The 20,383-nt window shown below is 38.0% G+C and overlaps 2 protein-coding genes across 2 annotated transcripts; both read left to right on the top strand.

The window, feature by feature from the left end:
- Positions 1-5,030: 5,030 nt before the first annotated feature.
- LOC148425040 (V-type proton ATPase subunit d 1) lies at positions 5,031-13,126 on the top strand. Its single transcript, XM_088413936.1, has 8 exons — positions 5,031-5,247; positions 5,930-6,101; positions 6,312-6,490; positions 6,609-6,688; positions 6,975-7,052; positions 8,828-9,004; positions 9,185-9,262; positions 12,033-13,126. Exons 1-8 carry the CDS (start codon positions 5,052-5,054, stop codon positions 12,192-12,194), a joined length of 1,122 nt encoding a protein of 373 aa, XP_088270062.1. The 5' UTR covers positions 5,031-5,051; the 3' UTR covers positions 12,195-13,126.
- An 845-nt stretch (positions 13,127-13,971) lies between these two features.
- foxr1 (forkhead box R1) lies at positions 13,972-19,609 on the top strand. Its single transcript, XM_088414155.1, has 7 exons — positions 13,972-14,092; positions 15,419-15,511; positions 16,311-16,495; positions 17,534-17,596; positions 17,665-17,792; positions 19,230-19,462; positions 19,581-19,609. The coding sequence occupies exons 1-7, from the start codon at positions 13,972-13,974 to the stop codon at positions 19,607-19,609; spliced, it is 852 nt and encodes a 283-aa protein (XP_088270281.1).
- The last annotated feature ends 774 nt before the right edge of the window (positions 19,610-20,383 follow it).

Genomic DNA, 20,383 nt, shown 5'->3' on the forward strand with positions numbered 1-20,383 from the left:
GTGACAAAGCCCACAGGCTAAACAATATCCATGAAATTGTGCCTAGTATTGAGTAGTATGTCACATATTAGTCACATTATCAGGTCAATTCAAAGTCTTTATAATTTCCTTACACCTAGTAGAGGTAGAGAAACAGTTGAAAAATGTGCTGTTGGACATAAATGATTTCTTATCTGTGAGAGATTTGTTTTTTTATGGCCGTGATCCTGTCTGTGGCAGACAAAAAGTTAATTTGTCTTTATTAATGTTTCTTGGCAAACTCTGAAGTCACAGAAATCAGGACAATTAAATATTAGAATAAAGTCAACATATTACTTGACGTTAAAGAGAATGGATGGATGCATGGATGGTTGGCTTAATAAACGCTTTTCCCTTCAACGGTTGACAATGGAAAAGATAACGAGTAATGACGTATGACTGATTAAGCAGTCGCCAAATGCCACCAGTATGTCATTATGATGATGGGTGATTCATTTAGAAAGCTTTAGGAGCTGTTAGTTAAGTGTTGAACACTGACTCATAATTGAAATCGGAACATGCTGAGAAAGCTTCTCAGAACATGCAGTTCACCCTGCAAGAGGAATGTTGTGGGGCTACATTTTGTCCTACATTCTTTCCTTTTTCAGAATATGTTCATTGATTCGCTGATGCACTGCATTGTTGATTGTATGTATGCGGCTAGGAAACACTAGCATTTCAAGTTGATTTTCTCATTTTCAAGCTTTGCGTCTGAGAATAGTCATTTTTGAAAGTGATTCAGGCTTTTCCTCTTTGTTCTAATGCTAGCGGTGGCAAACAGAGGTATGTTAATTATTGAGGGTCCTTGAGTTCTTGCAGACAGTCCTGTCTGGGTGTTGATTATGTCCACCACTTGGTTGAGTGAGGGGTCTACCTTGGTCTACCTTGTCTCATTTTGCCTGAAGCAACACGGGTGACGGTCTTTAGTGACAAGGCTATGTGCCATAAACATTCCCATGGAATCTAGTTGCGTCACGTAGACCCACACCTACATTTCTATAGGCAAAACTTTGTCTCTATTAACTTGTTGTTCATTATTGACAGTCTATAATGAGCACAAAGTCCAATGATAGAACGCAGCTTGGGTTCAGATTGGTGCTCCCAATCACGCCCTTACAGGTCTGACTGCCCTTGCCCACGTGAGCAGTGAAGTCCACCAGCAGAACCATGGAGTTTCGAGAGGAAGCGATCTTCAACACACCTTCCAAGGGCTCCAAAAACAGTGGGTACTTTGAACCGCTGTTTTGTGCAAAGGCACAAACAACATTCTGGACCCATCATACCCGAAGGCAGAGAGTGGCTACCCTCTCCTCCACTGGGGTGAATCCCAATGTACAGGCGTTAGGAAAAGAAAGTATGGAGACTGCTGCTCTGCCTCACCCATCGTAGGCATCTCCTAAGTAGGAGAGAGTCCAAACCCTCACGAGAGGGCTGCTCCCAGAACCCAAGCTTTGGGTGGAGGCAAGTTCAACTAATATATATATTAAATCAGAAGTACAAATATACTCGTTGAAGACAGAAATCCTGGATCTAACGTTTAACTAAAAGTTGCCGTTGCAGTGGTCCCGTTCTTCCGGTGTGGAGAGGGGGCTGGATAGTGAGAGACAGATCGAACGCTGTCCGCCGTGCGAACTTGCACCGATCAACCGTTGCGAGTTTTTAGATGGGCCATCTCTGCTCAGGCACTTTTGTTGGAATGGACCCACTGGGCCGGATTACGAGAAGAATTTTACCCGATGGTCTCATGACTTGCTTACGTCACACACTGCTTAACTTTTTCGTTGCCATGGATGAGCATTTTCGTCATGTAAATACTTAGTGTGTGCCAGTGACAAGAATTCTTATCAACATTTTTTTTTTTTTTTAATGAATAGATAGTTAACACTTGTGGCCAGCACTACTCCTAATTATATGCCAATCGAGCACTGTTGTAATATAGTACCGGTTATATGACCGGTTGTGACATGAAGAAGATGATGACGGATGCTACATGTAAGTTCATTCTATTTTAATAAAATTTTCCTTTGTCAATGTCTGATGTAGATTTTTGCTCATATCTTGTACATGCAGTTTGAACCTCTGACTTACTTTGGTGTTTTTACTGCGCAATTTTTGGCACTCCAAACATTTTTGTCGGGACCTATAGTTTTCTAGTATTGCGAGTCCGAGACACTCAACAGTTTTCAGAGGTAAAATGAGCACTGTGAGTGAATAGCTCTTGTTGGTACACTTTTCACATTCTCCATACACACTTTGCTTGCTTGTGATGTGACACTTGAGGGCTTCTGTCTTTGCATCCGATGAAGCTTTATAGCAATGAAGCAAAGATTTTCACGTTGTTTGTCTGCGCATACATGTTCCACGATTTGCCAGTGTTGGGTGCATAGCCCAATAGGGTTGGATTGTGCAAAAACAGTGAGTATCGTGATTAGAATGCTGGACTGCTTGCTCATTGAGGAACCTCAATTCTGTTCTTTTTTTGTTTTGTGACCATTTGCTTCTTTTCAGTAGTGATCCTTCTTACATAATTACGTACAACAAATTATATTTCCTTTTTCTTTTACTCTTGGGCCAGTTCCGGTGTATTCCTTCCTTTTATAGTTGTCTGTGACTTGTACTTCTTTAGGATTTTCCTAGTGACTACTTCTGCAATAAATTGTCTGTGAAGCTACTTGCTTTAATGTTGTATATACAGCTACTGGTGTTGGCAACAACAGTGTTCTCAGGGTAGTGTGCAAAGCTGCCCTGAGCATCTTTCTTTGGATCTTGAAGATGGATAAACCTTGCTTCTTTTATGATGAAGCCATTTCCTGTATTCTTCTCTCAACTTTTCTGCTCTTCTCAACTTTTCTTCAAGTTCATTTTGCTTTCTTTTGGATTGGTTTGTGCAGCCTTCTTTCTTTTAATCCCTGGATCATTTTTCAAAAAACAAAACAAAACATGTAAGCATCAATTTTGTTCCACAAAAATTTGAACCTTGAGCAAAATATACATTGGCAGCCTTTACCATTTTGCACTATATACTAACAATACTCAGTAACATTATTGTATGCTAACCTGGAGATCCGGATGTGACAGCTGGAGCTAGATTTTGGACTTTCTGGGATTTCTGGAGTGAGTGGATGGGTTGTAAACCCTTCAAACAACGTTCTCCTCTTATGAGCCTTGCTCATATTTTACCTTATTTTATTGCAACTGCTCTTAACATGACATGGGGTCATCCGCGCCCCGCCTGGTATTGTCTCACGTCCCCCCAGGGGGGCCCGCCCCACTTTTTGATTTTTACTTCATTAGGTAGAGTGAGACATTCAAGTAAAACCTGTACACCATCCATTCTTGAGATGTCAAGTCCAGCTAATGTCATTCACTGGGTTCTTCTTCTTTTTCTTCTACAATACTAAACATTTTGTGGTAATAGGGTTGCATGCATGTTGTGGGACAGAAGTTAAATGAATAAGAATTATTATTTGAAATATCATGTTTATTAAAACAAATGTTCCCAAAATTAAACAAATGAATCCAAAACATTTTAATGTGATTTTCATTTCAACTGCTACATTTGATATTTCTTTTGGTTCTTAGGGAAGTGTAACAAGAGACACCCGGTATTTTGCTGGGTACTCCAGACAGTATTTTCAAAACAATTTTCAAGCTTTTTTTTTTTTTTTTTGGTCTCAGGACAAGAACATTTTCCCAGAAACTGCATGTCTAAGTATTTTATATGAGAATTAGTTTAAAGTAAACCCCCCATAAAATTTGCTAAAAAAACACCGCAAGACTGGAGATGAAATGTCGGGGGCAAAATGTTTACTTCATATTCTTGGTATCTACTACAGCAGAGATGAATGCGGCAGCAGCAGGCGACAGGGCAATAGACAATACATACACAAGATGGACATAAGGCCATTACTTTCAATTCGTCAGAGAGAAAGAGAAGAAGAATGAATATAGTCGTTAGGCGCACTTTGTGCGCAAAACCTAAAGAGCTGTCCTCTTCGCCAAATAGGACCGGAAATTTGACAGACCTTTTAGAGCAGTGCCATAGTAACATGAAGTTAGTGAAAAGAAAACACACAGGATACTGTATGGCCCTCGAGGAACCGGAGTTCCCTACCCCTGGGTTTGGAGATTTGTTAGGAGATATGATGTCGCTTCCCACAGTGGTTTCACCAGCATTTGGAAACTCTGTCAGCAAGATCCTGTCACAACTAGCAATAATGACAAGGAAAGCTAACACTCATTTTCTCTGCACATTTGCTATTAATAATAGTCCATAAATAATCCTGGTCAATATGTATCAAGATGAAGCATACAAAACTCATGTTAAAAATTTAAAAAGTACATTAAACAAAATAACAATGATGTACTCTTGGTTAGCTGCTAAAGTTAGCTCCACTGAAACCATCTATTTTTGAAAAGTCTGTACCTAATTTAGCTGACTGAACTTGAATTTGAATAATAACATTGAAATTGTGAAATACACGCACTGTTTTTGCCTACGGCATAAACATTGCATCACTATGCTGTGAATATAAGTTATAAATGGATTGAAATGCAAAAAAAAAGATTGTGTATCTTGTCTTGATAATGATTTGTACTGGTTTTATGCTTAAGCCAATCCTTCACTGGATGTGTAATGAGCGCAATGAGCTACATTTAGAATGGCAAATCCATATTTCCATTTCTGGTGGTGAAAGTAATAATAAAGGTAATGCAATGGTAGAGTGATGCATTACATTTCAAATACAGTAATATTGTCGTGTAACTGATTACTTTGGAATGACAGAAATAAGTACAAAATAATGCATTACAGTTATGAAGTAACTTGCCCAACACTGGTTATACTCTCTTTATTTTTGTACTTTTTAACAACATGCTTGGACGTGGTCGCTGTGGCGCATTTGTACTTCCACAACAATTGAAATAAGATTTGGCGTCATCTAGCGGACGTTTTGTAAAACGAAACAGAAGCAAAGGAAGGTGGAAGTGAAGTCACGACTGATCAGGTGACAGTCACATGGTTCTGTCAGCTGATGCTTAATGCTAATGCTAAGCAGCCAGTCGGTCCTTTCTGTAGCAGACTGATCTGTGTATTAAACGCGATGCCTTTCTCCGAGCTTTATTTTAACGTCGATAACGGCTACCTTGAAGGCCTTGTTAGGGGGTTTAAAGCTGGAATACTCTCTCAGGCTGATTATTTGAACCTTGTACAGTGTGAGACACTCGAAGGTAAGCTTCATAATGCTAATTATTCACTAGCCGCACAAGCTAACTGCTCCAATGCTAGATGTCATATTGGAGACGCTGATTAAATTAACAACAATGACGGTGACGTTAAGAATTCTCCAGTTTCATTCAATTTCGAGACTATCTATCTATGCTACTCGTGTGGCATTTGTCTTCTGCAGTGCGACCAATCGCATTCGTCCTAGCGTCTTTGCAGTCACGTATGTGACATGTATGTACTGTACAACGTTGACGTCGTACTACAGCAACAATGATTGAGGATGACCTTGTTGGCTTCGATTGATCGTAAATGCAAATACTTTAGTGCCTCAACGTACAGTATGTGCTAGATATACTGCCGAATATACAGTACATTTCGTCTGACCCGTTTTTTCCAGTGACAAACTTTTTTTTCTACTCAGGAACCTAACCAGCAAAAATCGCACCAAACATTTGTATTGTGTGCTGTGGAAAATCATTGTGACATCAGTTACTTATTTGCATTTACTTATTCATTCATACTTATTCAAAATTCGTTATGCAGTGTATTGTAAACTCTGAGGGTTGTCATTATTCGCTGCTCGTCTTTGAATAATTACTAGTCATTGAGGCTTAACGGTACTGTAGATACAATGTGTTTCAAATGGCTCAGTCTGTTTTTTTTTTTTTTTTTCTCCCCTTGCAGACCTGAAACTTCACCTGCAGAGCACAGATTATGGAAGCTTCCTGGCTAACGAAGCTTCACCTCTCACTGTGTCTGTCATTGATGACAAGTTGAAGGAGAAAATGGTCGTGGAGTTTCGCCACATGAGGAACCAGTCATATGAGCCACTGGCCAGCTTCATGGATTTCATTACGTAAGATTGTCATTCGTGTGTTGAAAGACTTAACACAGTTACATTTCCTGTAAATACCTACCATACTGCACACTATCTTGACCACTTACACAATCTGATAAGGTCCAGAGATCATTGAAGTGTAATAGGGATGAAAAGATGAACGATTTGCTTGTCTGTTCAGCGTGGATAAACGTTACTGATACCGCTTGTCTCTGGTTGTGACGGTAGGTACAGTTACATGATTGATAATGTCATCCTCCTCATCACGGGAACCCTTCACCAACGAGCCATCTCTGAGCTGGTGCCCAAGTGTCATCCACTTGGTAGCTTTGAGCAGATGGAGGCAGTCAATATTGCTCAGACCCCAGCTGAGCTGTACAACGCCATTCTGGTGGACACGCCTCTTGGTAACTGCCTACTTTCCCAAGAGTCAATGGACATTAAATTGTCATCTTGCTTTTTGAGGAACAGAAGGTGCTTGTAACAATGAGAAATGTTTAACTTTCTGTCCTGCTTTGCTTTCAGCTGCATTTTTCCAGGACTGCATATCTGAGCAGGACTTGGATGAAATGAACATAGAAATCATCCGTAACACACTTTACAAGGTAAAAAAATTTATTGGTGGTAAAATAGATAGCTACTGCATTAGGCATTTACCAAACAATTTCAGATAATAGTCTCAACAACAGGTGAATCAAAAAAGTAATGTGAAAGTATTGCGCACACTTTAGCAAATGCATTTCAATTGCAGATAACTTCTGATATACGGTTGAGACTAAAATGTGGTAGTTAATACAACACAACCTTTTCATACAGTCATTCAACGATATTGTTACTGCATTTTACCCCTGACAATCATTTAATCGGGTGTCTCTGTTTTTAATTTTTCAGGCTTATCTCGAAGCTTTCTATAAATTCTGTTCCAACCTGGGAGGAACTACAGCTGATACAATGTGCCCCATCTTGGAAGTGAGTAACTACTAAATTGGGGGGCCACATAAAAAATCCAGTATTCCTTTTTGTTTTGCTGCTGTTCCATGATCCATTGATATATGCATTTCTATGAATTACGTACATATTGACTTTTACTTATGTCTATATAAAGTGATTACACCCCCACCCCCCACGCACGCACACACACACACACACACACACACACTGGTTACACTTTATAAATTTAACTTTTAGAATTCAAATGGATGAATAAATACCAGTGGTGTTAATCCTTGTACTTCCATCGAAAGTACGTACCGATCTTATTCTTCGTCTTCAAAATTGAAGATGAAGAAGAAAAAGATTGGTACTTACAGGATCTTGTTTTTAGTTTCTACAAAGATTACTGTGCAAAATACGAATCAACCCACCAGGATCTACCTACAATGAGACACAGGATTTAGGATAAGGTTAGCTATCTGAAACTAGGGCTGCAACTAATGATAATTTTGAAAGTTAATTTGTTGATGTATTAATTGGTTATTTTGCTGATGAGGCAAAACATTTGATCCAATAAAGCCTTGATTCCCATCTTTATTGAAAAAAAAACAACTTTAAAATTACAATGCAGAAAATGCACAAACATGATTTTGTTTTGTTTTGTAACGTGTTAGGAAATGGTGATCATAGTTTTAGAGCTTAAAAGCAAATGTTTTATTTTGATTAAACGCTAAGATAGCCGCTCTGATATTTTGGACCGCTATCAATTCCTAGGATTTGGACATTTTTTAACATAAAAAATGGTATCTGAATGATTAATTTGTTTTCAAATATTTATCAGTTAGTTTGATAAATTAGCTAATGATTCAGTACTTCATACTTTTTGCAAGTAATTATACTATGTAAAGTATTCCTAAAAATGTATCCTTTTAGACATTAACAAAAGAAAAACCAATATGAATCAACTTGCAACAAACTTTTATTTTTAATAGAATCTATACAGGTTACATGTTAGTCTGAAACAGAAAAAAAACCTTAAAGTGCATCAAAGTGCCTGAAATAAAAAAAAAATGTCCATCTTTAAACTAGAAACATTTTTGACTAACTGAACTGTGTGATGCTAAAAAAAATAAAAATAAATGTAAATTGATCTGGAACGTTAACATAGAGCAACAAAATCTTAAACTTGAACCTAAAAAAAATGGTCTAAAACCGTGCAGATTTTCGTCCTAGCTCACATTAATCATTAATGCGATTTCGATAAATAAATGTTGTTGACAGCAGTTTAAAAAGTTTCTAACTGCCATCCAGACTTTTGACAATGAGAGCACCGTTGTGCCACCCGGTGTCGTGGATGTGCAGCCACACCACATGGCGAAATCCTCTAAACCCCCATTTTGAACTAAAAATGATTAGTTTACCGCATTTATTAAGAGGACGTTTTGTCATCGTCATGTGCTGTTAGAGGCACAACACCTTCCGGTTGTGTTAACTTTCCTTATACTGCCTGATGCACTGGGTTTTGATACTCCAGTTCTTGGTGCACTCTAAATAACCGAATGGCACATTTGAACAACTTTCTCAGTTTCCAAATGGTGTGAGTGAAGCAATCTGCTCAGTGCGTATTTCAGAACACACCCAAGAAACACAACAAGAAGCACTGATCGTGTCTTGGTTTTTGTGAAACAAATAACCGAACCACAAAGTAGAGAGGGAAGACTGTATACAGTTAAAGTAATAACTCTGGTCCAAGAATGTTGGCTAGCCACACTTTTCCTAGGCCCGCTGTAACCTTTCTATGTTTGGTGCAGTTTGAAGCTGATCGAAGAGCCTTCATCATCACCATCAACTCATTTGGCACAGAACTTTCCAAGGAGGACCGCGCTAAACTCTTTCCCCACTGTGGCAAGCTTTACCCAGAAGGCCTTGCGCAGCTGGCGCGGGCTGACGACTATGAGCAGGTCAAGGCTGTGGCTGATTACTATCCTGTAAGTTCTAAAACTTTCTTTTCTTTTTACTTTAAACCTGCTGAATTTAGTTCTTTTCATTCTGTTTGGAATGTGTTGGGCATGCAAACAACCATTTTCTAAATCGTTCAGTGTTCTATTTTCTGTTGTGTTTATTAGTATTTGACTGCGCAAACAAACACGTTTGTGTGTCTTTCGCAGGAATACAAGCTGCTATTTGAGGGTGCTGGCAGCAACCCAGGCGACAAAACACTGGAGGATCGCTTCTTTGAGCATGAGGTAACAAACGCCCAAAAGCAGAGCAGGCCGCTTGCTGATAAATGATTTGCCCAAAGGGAAAATCAAGTAAAAAAAAAAAAAAAAGTTACAATAATGTTCTATGTGGCCCACTAGCCGATATACACAGCAGGGCTGCATGATTAGATGAATTTTGCATGAATTTTGGAAAACCCGATTGGCAACATTTCGAATAAATTGGGTTTGAAATGACCAAAAATGACATTTTGACTGCTAAGTCCACACTAACTTCAAGTGAATCTGGTACTTTTGTACGGTTTTTTACTTTAAATCTGTTGTAGGTGTTCTTACAGGTCTGTTGTAGTATGTGCATGGTTCTATGTAGGCATTTGTTTTCAATGGTTTACACTCAGCAGGTTTTGGCCATAATTATTTTTTTACTTTATTTAGTTTAGGTTGTTATTATTAATTTTAAGAATCAAGCCTCCTTTATACAGTAAATACTGCTTATTTAAAAAAAAAAAAAAAGTACAATAGACATGTTTGACCAAACATAATGAATAATCCTGATTAATAATCGTGATTGCAATATTGACCAAAATAATTGATTATTATTTTGGCCATAATCGTGCAGCCCTAATACACAGTATTCTGAGTAATACTGCATTTGTGGAATACTAATTAATCAGGAACACACCAGTGTTTTTACTTATCTCAGAGAGGACGTTTTTCCACTTGCTGTCAACTGAAAATGATATAAAGTGACAAAATGGCTGCCCTTCTGAAATGGAGATGTATTTTGCTCACCCTATTTGTCAGATTTGATTTATTTCAGATCCAACCGATCTTTTAATGTTTGCCTTGTGTTAAGTATAATTCTGCTGAAAAAAATGCTGTACCTAATCTGTACTTTTTAATTCAACATTGTGAGGTCAAATAATCATTTGTAGTATCCAACCTCACATGATTCACATTATTTAACCCTTTCACTACTGATTTTTTTTTTTTTTAAGGAAATTAAAAATAAAAAAAAAAAACTTACAGCTTATATTACTTGTTTATAGGTCTGTCTAAGATACTTAGGAAATGAGTTAAAATATTCTGTCTTCCATGTCAACCAAGAAATACTATTTGGACTTTATATCCCATAGATCACGATACTTGTACAAAAATACGTGTCGGAGAGGTAAATGATAACCAAACGTCCATAATACATACTAATCAATGTAATGTATAGTAACACATATATATAGTACTTATTATCAATATACTTCTGCAGTACTAGATGGCTAATTGAGGAGAAATTGTACAACCTAAAAGTGGCACTAGAATGTGTAGATGTGTAATGAACCACTGGGATGTCATTTCATCTTATTGCTACCATTCCTACTGCAATTGTTTTTTAAAAGCTGTGGGATGCTGCAAGAGTGAAAGAGTTAAGCGTATCTTTACTTGTCAGATTAGATCTCATTGGCACACAAAATTAGATGACTTGAGTTAGGCTGTTACATCACTGTGACTTTTCTACTTGCTATGGCCTTTTTTAAAAATGTTCAACTTGTCACACTTATTAGTTGGACTTGACGATAATAACAGAAAATATGTCATGTGTAAGTAAAGTAACAAAGCCATACACATAATTTTATCCTAAGAACCGTCTTGGTTTTACTCAAGTTTTACTTAACAAATGAGGCTGTCATGGTTTGAACCAACTCCGGTCCTCGTGGGCACCTATCCAGCATTTTTTCAGTATGACCCTCCTCCGCTGCACCTGATTCAAATTATCTTGATCATTATCATGCTCCTGCAGAGCTTCCTGATGAGCTCATCATGTGAATCAGGTTGATTTAGAGAAGGGTTGCACAGAATTGGTGCCCACGAGGACCGGAGTTGGTAACCCCTGAAAGCATTTTACATTAACATTAAATAATGTACTTCTGTCCATACTGCCCACTATTAATACTCTATTATTTCAACTTATGTTAATAATGGAATAATTTCAGTTTCATATACCATTTAAAGTACACATACCAGAACAATACATATAGAACTGTATGCCAACTAATCCAGAGATTTAAAAGTTAAGGAAACACAATTTACAGATTGTGTGTAAGCGGTCGCTTTGCCCGGTGAAGGAACATTGATTTATTTTAAATCCATCGATTCAACTTGCTCATGTTTATTTTTTTGTTTTGTTTTATATTACCGTAGTTTGTTTGAACTGTTCTTTCTTTTTGACTTGAAATTTAGAGGTATTATTGCAGAAATAATTAGTTTGAATAGACTTAAATTTAAGGTAAATTGAACCTGAAATTACCTGACAACCAGTTCAGGGTGTATCCCGACCGCTGTCCAAAAGACAGCTGGGATAGGCAATAGGATGTCCACGACCCTTGTGAGGACAATTAAGTAGATAGGTGGATGGCTGGATTTTACCCTTGTTTTGGCGCCTCCTAGTGACGCCTTATCATTTTATGAGGTCCGCAAAATGCTGATTAGACTTCAGGTTTCTGGCTAAAATACCAAACTTGCAAGTTATCTTTAACTTTTAAAACAAATTGGGGAGGGGCTTATTGTTATTATTATTTTTTCTTTTTTTCAATTTAATTCCCAATCTCTCTATTGGACAGTTTTTGCCCTCCATGATTTCAAAAATAGCTATGTGTGTTACAAACACATTTAAAAGCCAATCAATAGCATCTCTTTGAGAAATGGACTGAACTCTACTCTTCCTTCCAGTGATCAAAAATGACTGTGTCATATTTGGATTTTTTTCCATGCTAACGTCTCCTCCTTTTCTTTTTCCCTGCAGGTGAAGCTGAACAAACTGGCTTTCCTTAACCAGTTCCATTTTAGTGTTTTCTACGCTTACGTCAAACTGAAGGAGCAGGAGTGCAGGAACATCGTCTGGATTGCAGAGTGCATTGCCCAGCGGCACCGTGCCAAGATTGACAACTACATTCCTATCTTTTAAACTCCATCCCACACTTTGCTTGCAAGCAATCTCTTGCCATTGCTCCGTCTGTCCACTTCCCCCTTGCTGTTTGTGCGTCTGATGTCATCGTTTCAAGCAGCCTTCATTCTTAAATGATTGGTGCGAGTTGGTCCTCAAACCAGGTTGTAACCTTGAACACATTTCTTCATTCATTGGTCATTGGTGAAGCACTGGTTGTAACCTTTGAATGAATTGTAAGTCATTTGTAACCCTGTGTTATACATCTTTATGATGACCGCAGGCTTCGGAAAGTGTCTTTTCAACAGTCTGGATGGCTGACTAAAAAAAAAAAGCATGACTGGAACTGTAACGTGGTTCAGAATAATATTACACATACACACAAACATAATCGGTTACTGACTTTAAAATTTACAATGTTTCAAGGAAACTGTTGTGTCAGAAGAGTACGTCAACCTCATTTTCAGATGGACTTTCCTGGTGAGCTAAATAAAATCGACAGGAATCAGGATTGAAAATGCGCATAGTCATGATTACCTGTATTTATAATAAAAAGCTAATACTCCTCTGAGAGCGCTGAATTTAGTAAAATGAAACAAACAATGTCCCTTAGGGTTTGAAGAAAACATTCCACTACCCCAAGTTTTCGTTTTTGTTATACAGTAGGCAAGAATCTGTATGTTGTGACCTGCAAGAGATTAGCTGTACGCTCGATATACGATGCAAAATAGTTTCAATTGTTCATCAAACATGTTGCGCGGTCATGTTTGAACTCCAAAATGTTGCATGTTGTTGTTGAAAGTGTATGAAAGATAACTATGAAATGATAAATATTTAAAGATTAACTTTGTGTTTTTCCATACTGTACAAATTGTGTTATATCAATTTCGATGTTTCCCGTGAAGTGTGTTGTAAATGTGACAACAAAATAAATAAGACGCTATTGTATAAAGTCTTTGAGTGGAATTCAATTAATTAATGCAATATTTTGATATACATTATGAGTAAAACAATAAATAATGTCCATCAATAATCGTGATCGCTTGTCCTCACAAGTTTGCCCGCGCTGGAGCTGTCTTCGAGCAGTAAGTGGGGTACACCTTGAAATGATTGCCAGCCAATCACAGGGCAGGCAAAGACAGCCAATCATTAACAATCACAAACACATCTCAGGAAGTACAAGAACATGGTAACCGCCCGGAAAAAGCTGTGTACTTCACATTATTTTTCAAAATCACCATAAATTTACTTTAGTTACTGAAAAACCTAAATGAAAAAGATTTATGTTTGAGGCATTGTTTCAAATTTGGCCCACCTGTTTTGAGTTTGGTCGTAACATTCGCAAGCTGAACCATAATTGGCCGTTAACTGAACACTATTTCATTGAGTTGTCATTCAGTGTCATTTTCAGTTGGCAGTAAGTGGAAACATGGATAAAAACGTAGATGTTGCTGCTTAATTCATCATGAAGGCAGTATTAATCAGAATACTGTGATATGTCTGTTTTGGCCACAAAGTTCATTTAATTTACAGCCTTTTTTTTTTTTACTTTAAAACATGCATCAGTTTCACTGTTTTGACCTTTGTTTCAACAATTGACTTTTTTCAGTGTTCCAAATTCCTTGTTAAATCATTCAGTACAAAGCTGTGGGGCAAAAGATATAAAAGTGTTTCAGGGGGCTTTCTCTGTTTAATTAAGTGTAATGAGTCCCAGCTGCAGCACCATTTATTAGCCTCCAGGTTTGTCTGAACCAGTGAGGCTAAAAGCAGAAGGAATCCTTTTTTTCAGGGTCTAGACATGACTTTAAAGCTTCAAACCCGATCGCCGATCTTTGAGTTGCACTGCGCTGTAGGTTTGACAGACTGGGACATGGACAAGGAGCTGAAACTGCTAACCACAACTGACCAGTTTTGCCATGGTGAATATTGAGTGAGTGTGTGCGTCGTTTTGATTGGTGCTGACATTCTTGCCGTTCAGAGGATTCAAGAGGATGACTTGAAAAGATTGAAATAGCTCATCACGGCCAACGTTCATGCTTCGGTCGAGTAAAAAAAAATATTCATTTGGTGTAACGCCCCCCATTGAGGCTGCAATCCATTAAAAATTGAAAAAGCATTCAATCAATGTAGCACCAATTGACTACCGTATTTTCCGCACTATAAGGCGCACCTAAAAGCCTTAATTTTTTTTTTTTTTTTTAAACCGATGGTGCACCTTATATATGGCTCAATACTGAGATTCGTAGATGGGGAATGAACTGATCAAGTAAGCTTTACCTGTTTCTTTTGTGTGTTTACAGTTGAACAAGGTTGCTCATATTGACACTGAGTTATTGTGCTATTGAGAGTTTAGAGTTATTATTTGAGTTATTGTTGTTGTTACTTTGAGTATTCCTATATTTCAGTGTTTCTCAACTATATTTTGCCAGCCCCCCCCTAGAAAAGAGAAAACTTTTCACACTCCCTCTCAGTCGATGCACTGAATATAAATAAGATGATTATTGATGAAAATTGTATAAGTATACTTACACATGTATCTTTTTTTAACATTAACAGAAAAATGCAATAAGTCAACTTTCAACAACTGTTAATTATTTTTATCCCATTTATACGGGTTATAGCTTAGTCTAAAACATAAAAAAAAGAAGCAAGCTCACCAAAGTGCCTGAAACTAAAAGAAAATAATGAAAATTATTACTTTATTGCAATTACATTCCACATGACAAAAACAAAGCCTTTTTCCTGGGATCATCCGCACTCCCCTGGCATCACCTCGCGCCCGCCCCACTATTTGAGAAGCACTGCTATATTGTGATTGGAAAAAGTTTTAAAATATGTCATTAATTGAGGGTGCACCTTATTATCCGTGCACCTTATAGTGCGGAATATACGGTACTTTAAATTGATTGAAGCCTGAATATTCTGACAGGTCACTTCAATATTCTTAAATTAATGCTCATGTTTTCTTTTTTCTGCGTTGTTCCCTCAAAGTCAAAGCAAAGAACAAACAAACTGATCATAAATTTGTTCTTTAGTGTTAATCACAATTCCACTCAGCGATAAACTATGGATTAAAGTATGACGCCCCTTTACTTGTTTATTTATTTATGATGGGTTATCACATAACTGGAAAAGATTAACTTCCACAATAAGCATAAAAAAAGAAAGTGTCGCCAAAAAATTCAATGTGCAATCTTGACAGCTGTTGTTTTTGTTTTATGTATTGTTTTTGTTTAAACTTCAAGATGAGAGACTTGGCGATCAATACGTGACACAGAGGCCTTCTGCAAGAGTCTCCAGAAGAAAAGATGAGTTCACTTGGTATGACAAAACATCAGGTGAGTGAAGCGTTTTCCTTAAAACGCAAAAAGGCATCAAGACTACAGAAATGCACCTCCAATTACTGCATACTATATGATGTGGATGCGTCACATGAATGCAGTGCTTCTCAATTATTTTTGGCAAAGCCCTTTTGCCACGCTGACCATAAATAAGATTATCTATAAAAATTGTATAAGTATACCTAGAAATGTATCCTTTTAACATTGACACAAGGAAAAAAAAAAAAATTGTATTTTTTTTTTTTTTTTTTTTTTTTTTTTTACACTATCTATACAGGTACATATTTGTAAAGTTTTGGCTCGGCAGAAAAAAGTGCACTTTATGGACTGAATGAGACAAGTTCCATGAGATGAGATGTCTCACAAGAATGAGTCCACAAGAACGCAAAATTAATAATATTTGGTTTAAAATAGTCATACTAAAAAAAAAATATAATACTGTGTGTGTGTGTGTGTGTGTGTGTGTGTATATATATATATATATATATATATATATATATATATATATAACTAAAACTGGGGGTGGACAATTTGATTTTTAACTGCGCCCATTATAGCTTATTGTTCTCCTCACTCCCCACTGATGTTTTGGTGCACTTCAACAAAGCCCAGTAAGATTGAATATTTGATCTGTAGCTGTCGATGCATTGACCTTCATGGCCCTTATAAATGGTGAACCTGTTGTAGTGTTTTCAGCTACTGATGTAAAGTGTAAATTCCGTAACTAATTATATATTATCATCAGACAAAAACCTCATGAAATTTCCTTCGGCTGCTGCCCACTTTCTTTTGCCAGACACCTTCGTGAAGCCAAACCTGTGGCTTCTCGTCAATCCTAACATTGCCTGTCCGATCATCTATGAAGAACCTGTAGCAGGCCAGCCGATTCTCCAAGAACGTGCTGAAACTCAAAATCCACTGACTACATGTTCACAAGTCACAAAACGACACATGTTCTCAGCCCAGGAAGAAAGACCGCAAGTTCTCTCATCTCCTGATTTCTTGGTACAGTATATACAGTGGAGCCAGGCGATTTTGTAAAATGAGACATTATTTTTTTAGTCTTACTCTGAAGTCAAATTAGGCCAAACATGTACAGTTTCAGGCCAGTCAACATCACCAAAAGTATTTGTTAAATACCACAAAACAGAGAGGACTTCTAAGTGAATTTTATTTTGCTTGTATTTTCTTCAAGTTCAAAAGTTTGCATCTGCAGAAACTACTATGATTTAAAGAGCATGGTGAAGCCCAGATGATGAGGTCCTTGCTATGGAAAATCTTGATAGATTAACTGACAACCTGTGAGTTACTTGATGGCACATGTGGGGATGCATTTAAGGCCCCGTCCCCAACACATTTCCTCTTAGATGAAAATAATGAAAAAATCAAAAGTAATTGGCCAGGAAATTTAAGAACACAAGTCTGGATGGTTGAAGCTTCCACGTTCATCTGCTCCAACAATTATATGCAAATATAAATGTTATGCAACCGTCCAGCATCATACTGTTTAGGAAGGATACCATAGATGAACATTTTGAGAATTATGAGAATATCATACCAACTATGAAGTATGAAGGTGGCAGCATCATGCTGTGGGGCTGTTTTGCTCCACTGGGAACAGGAGCTCTTCATCAAATAGACAGCATTGGAAATATTCAGGCAACATCTCAAGACATCAGACGTCAAAGCTAAAACGTTGGTGGAAAAAGGTCTTCCAAATGAACAATAACTCTAAGCATGCTACCAATTGGTTCAAAAAAATGAAACTCATTTTGCACAATGTATTCAAACCTCTGGCTTCAACTGTCACAGACACATTTATGGTGTACCATATGTACATAGAACAATTTGTAGAGTTTTGAGTCCATGAGCTGTTTGGCACACTTACCCTGTACAATACAAACATTTCAATGAATATGGTTGTTAAGGGATGCCGTCACTCAACAAGTGATGAAATAGATCATAAACTACTGATTCAAAGTGATGCATTTTGATGTTTTACTTTTATGTGCCATAAAGGACGGAGGCTCCTTTTGCCAGTTAACTCACCGCAGACGTAAGGGGAGAACTCCTAAAATATGGGTAAGGAGACATGATCCCAACACTGCTGCGTGAGACGTTACAAAACGAGATAACTGGTTTGTTTCCAGGACAACAAGACCTTGAAGCCAGGATGTTGGCCTCGTCCACCGGTAAATTATTGCATCCTCATTGCTCTGGCACTTAAAAGCAGCCACAACGGGAGCCTCAAAGTGCAACAAATTTACAATTTCACCAGGTCAGTAAATACATGTGATGAAGCGGGTGCAAACATCAGTTTTTATATCATCATGGGATCAATTGACAGATTGCAAATACACAGTGCTGTGACAAAGTGTTTGCCCCCTTCCAGAATACTGTATTTTTTGCATATTTGTCATTTATTTTTGGCAAACCAATATTAAAGTCACACTGAGCCAACGGCAAGATATACAAAATGACGTTTTGAAATTGAAAATGTTTCCAGAGAGCCAATGCCCGTTTTTTTTTTTTTTTTTTTTTTTTTTTTTTTATCATCTTTAATGCTTATAATTATAATAAATTTTTAAGCCAAATTTTAGTATTCGGTTCGTCGCGCAGGTCATGAGCACCCCCCCAAAAACAAACAAACAAACAAACAAACAAATCTCCGCCACTCTACCAAAAAATCTATGTGAATATCTGGAGAAAAAAAAAAAAAAAAACAACGAAATTGGACTGTTTTGCCGGTCTTAATCCTTCGTTTTTTTTCCCTTTTTTTTTTTTCCATCTTTCAAAGTGTTTTTGTGGAGTTAGCATGTTCTCTCAGGGTGCTCCTGCTTCCTCCCACCTTCCAAAAACATGCATGGCAGGTATATTGGACATACTAAAATGCCATTAGGCGTGATCGGGTGCGTGACTGGTCGTTTGTCTCTGTGTGCCTTGCGATTGGATGGCAACCAGTTCGGGGTGCCCCCCGCCGACTGCCCGAAGCCAGCTGGGATACTCACCAGCAAGCCTGCGACCCATGTGAGGATAAGTGGCTTTAGATAATGGATGGAAATGTTTTTGTCACTATGCCGTCCATGTGCAAAATGGACTGACAGACAGTATATTGGTACTGAAGAACTGCCAACCTCTGGTACATACCAGGAGACTGCATGATATCCGTTAAACTGTTCGCCGTACGCCAGAAAGATGGATACCCAGCGGTGGAGATTTATTCTGCTGGGAACTGGTTAAATAGGTTCCTATTCTGCCGTGGCCGCCTCTTCAAATGGAGGACGTTTGCCTAACTCATGCGACTCGTGAACTTGTGGTCCTAACTGATTCCTACTAGATGATATGTGCCAGTGTGCATATAGATGAAGATGCAGTGCGAGCAAGGTCACAGCAACACAACGGCCTTGCTCAAGTCACCTATCGAATCATGTGCCAAAGAGACGTAATCTCACAAAATGAGGATTTTGGCATTAAAAGAAATTCAGTTCCATCCCACCCTATGTGACCTGAACAAATGATCTTACGAAACCAGTTTTGGGAAAGCTGAGTTTCATTTCGCGGGCCACACCCAAACCTGATTGCTGAATTCCTCCACATGTTTTGGTAACCGCACGCAACGATACATGAACATGATATAAAACTAATTTAGATGACTTTTGGAACATAAATATCGTTACGCTGCATCCTGATCATGATCATTTTTGTCCTTCCCCAGAGAACACTTCCCTTTCTTTCAGACAGCTCCTGACGGCTGGAAGAACACAATCCGACACAACCTGTGCTTTAACAGCAGCTTTCGCAAAACCTGCAACGAGATGTGCAGGGACGGTAAAAGGAAGTCTTGCTTTTGGCACCTGACTCTAGATGGCCACCACCGACTGAAGGATGAGATCCGCATGTTGACGGCAGAATCTTTCAAGAAATTGCAGAGGAGCATGTCCTGTCCAGGTGAATATGATCACACAATTCGGTATTACAAAGTGTTGGATTGGTCAAAATAAATTGTGACTACAACACATCTCTGAGTTAAGATGCGATTAATATTTTTTATTTTTTTTGATTGCAGATATAATTGCTAAACTTCTTGGACTGTGATTGCACATCAAATGAAAGAATAAACGGAAGCAAAAAAAAAAAGTTTCCTCTGTTGTAAGATGTAGATTTGTAATTTTTCATGTTTCGTTCAATTAAGTAGGTAGTTGAAGTTTCCTTCTGATTTCATTGAAAGGTCTTTTTCATGAACAGGGACGCAACCCTAGGTGTGTGGGGCGTTTAGCGTAATGTTGCTTCACCCCTGATTGGGACAACTGACTTCATGAGAAAAAAAACTGATTTCTTACTAACAACACTCTGGGAGTATCCCCCCTCCATTGCTCCATTTTTGAGCAATACTGCTCATTTCTCCTCAGAACCAGCCCTGCCCCATCCAAAAATGAGTGTGCCCTTAATTTGTTAAAAAAAAAAAAAAAAAGTAGTATCCCGCTTGTACCCATGGGCCAACGCACATGGTGGGCACATTGCCCCCCCTCCCCCCAAAAAACACATTGCATATTATATGTTAAAAAATTCTCACTCCCATTGATTAGGTTACAGGCCCAGTGATTTTTATTATTTATTTTTAATAATACTATAAACGTGCCAGAGAAGTGAAAAATGATCACCAAATGCCTACAATACATAGTTATCAGTGTAATCTATAGTAACACACATAAATAGCGCACATCAATATACAGTGGGCCCCCGTGTTAAGAGATTAATCCGTTCCGCGGTTGGGGTCGCAAGGCGAATTCTGCAGTTATTTTGAAAAGCTGTGGGGTGCATTGTCCCATCGGGGGTGCAAGGGTTAATAAACCCTATCAGGGTTTTCTT

Source organism: Hippichthys cyanospilos, chromosome 4 (genome assembly GCF_059441005.1).
Source record: "Hippichthys cyanospilos isolate Australia breed blue-spotted pipefish chromosome 4, RoL_Hcya_1.0, whole genome shotgun sequence".
NCBI classification, from domain to species: Eukaryota; Metazoa; Chordata; class Actinopteri; order Syngnathiformes; family Syngnathidae; genus Hippichthys; species Hippichthys cyanospilos.

Excerpts from the sequence above, each read along its gene's own strand:
- LOC148425040 (XM_088413936.1), top strand. The coding sequence starts at position 5,052 with ATGCTTAATGCTAATGCTAAGCAGCCAGTCGGTCCTTTCTGTAGCAGA. Across the intron at positions 5,248-5,929 it reads ACAGTGTGAGACACTCGAAG|ACCTGAAACTTCACCTGCAG; the intron begins GTAAGCTTCATA and ends CTCCCCTTGCAG. Across the intron at positions 6,689-6,974 it reads TCCGTAACACACTTTACAAG|GCTTATCTCGAAGCTTTCTA; the intron begins GTAAAAAAATTT and ends TTAATTTTTCAG.
- foxr1 (XM_088414155.1), top strand. The coding sequence starts at position 13,972 with ATGACTTTAAAGCTTCAAACCCGATCGCCGATCTTTGAGTTGCACTGC. Across the intron at positions 15,512-16,310 it reads TTGGTATGACAAAACATCAG|ACACCTTCGTGAAGCCAAAC; the intron begins GTGAGTGAAGCG and ends TTCTTTTGCCAG. Across the intron at positions 16,496-17,533 it reads CCCAGGAAGAAAGACCGCAA|GACGGAGGCTCCTTTTGCCA; the intron begins GTTCTCTCATCT and ends TGTGCCATAAAG.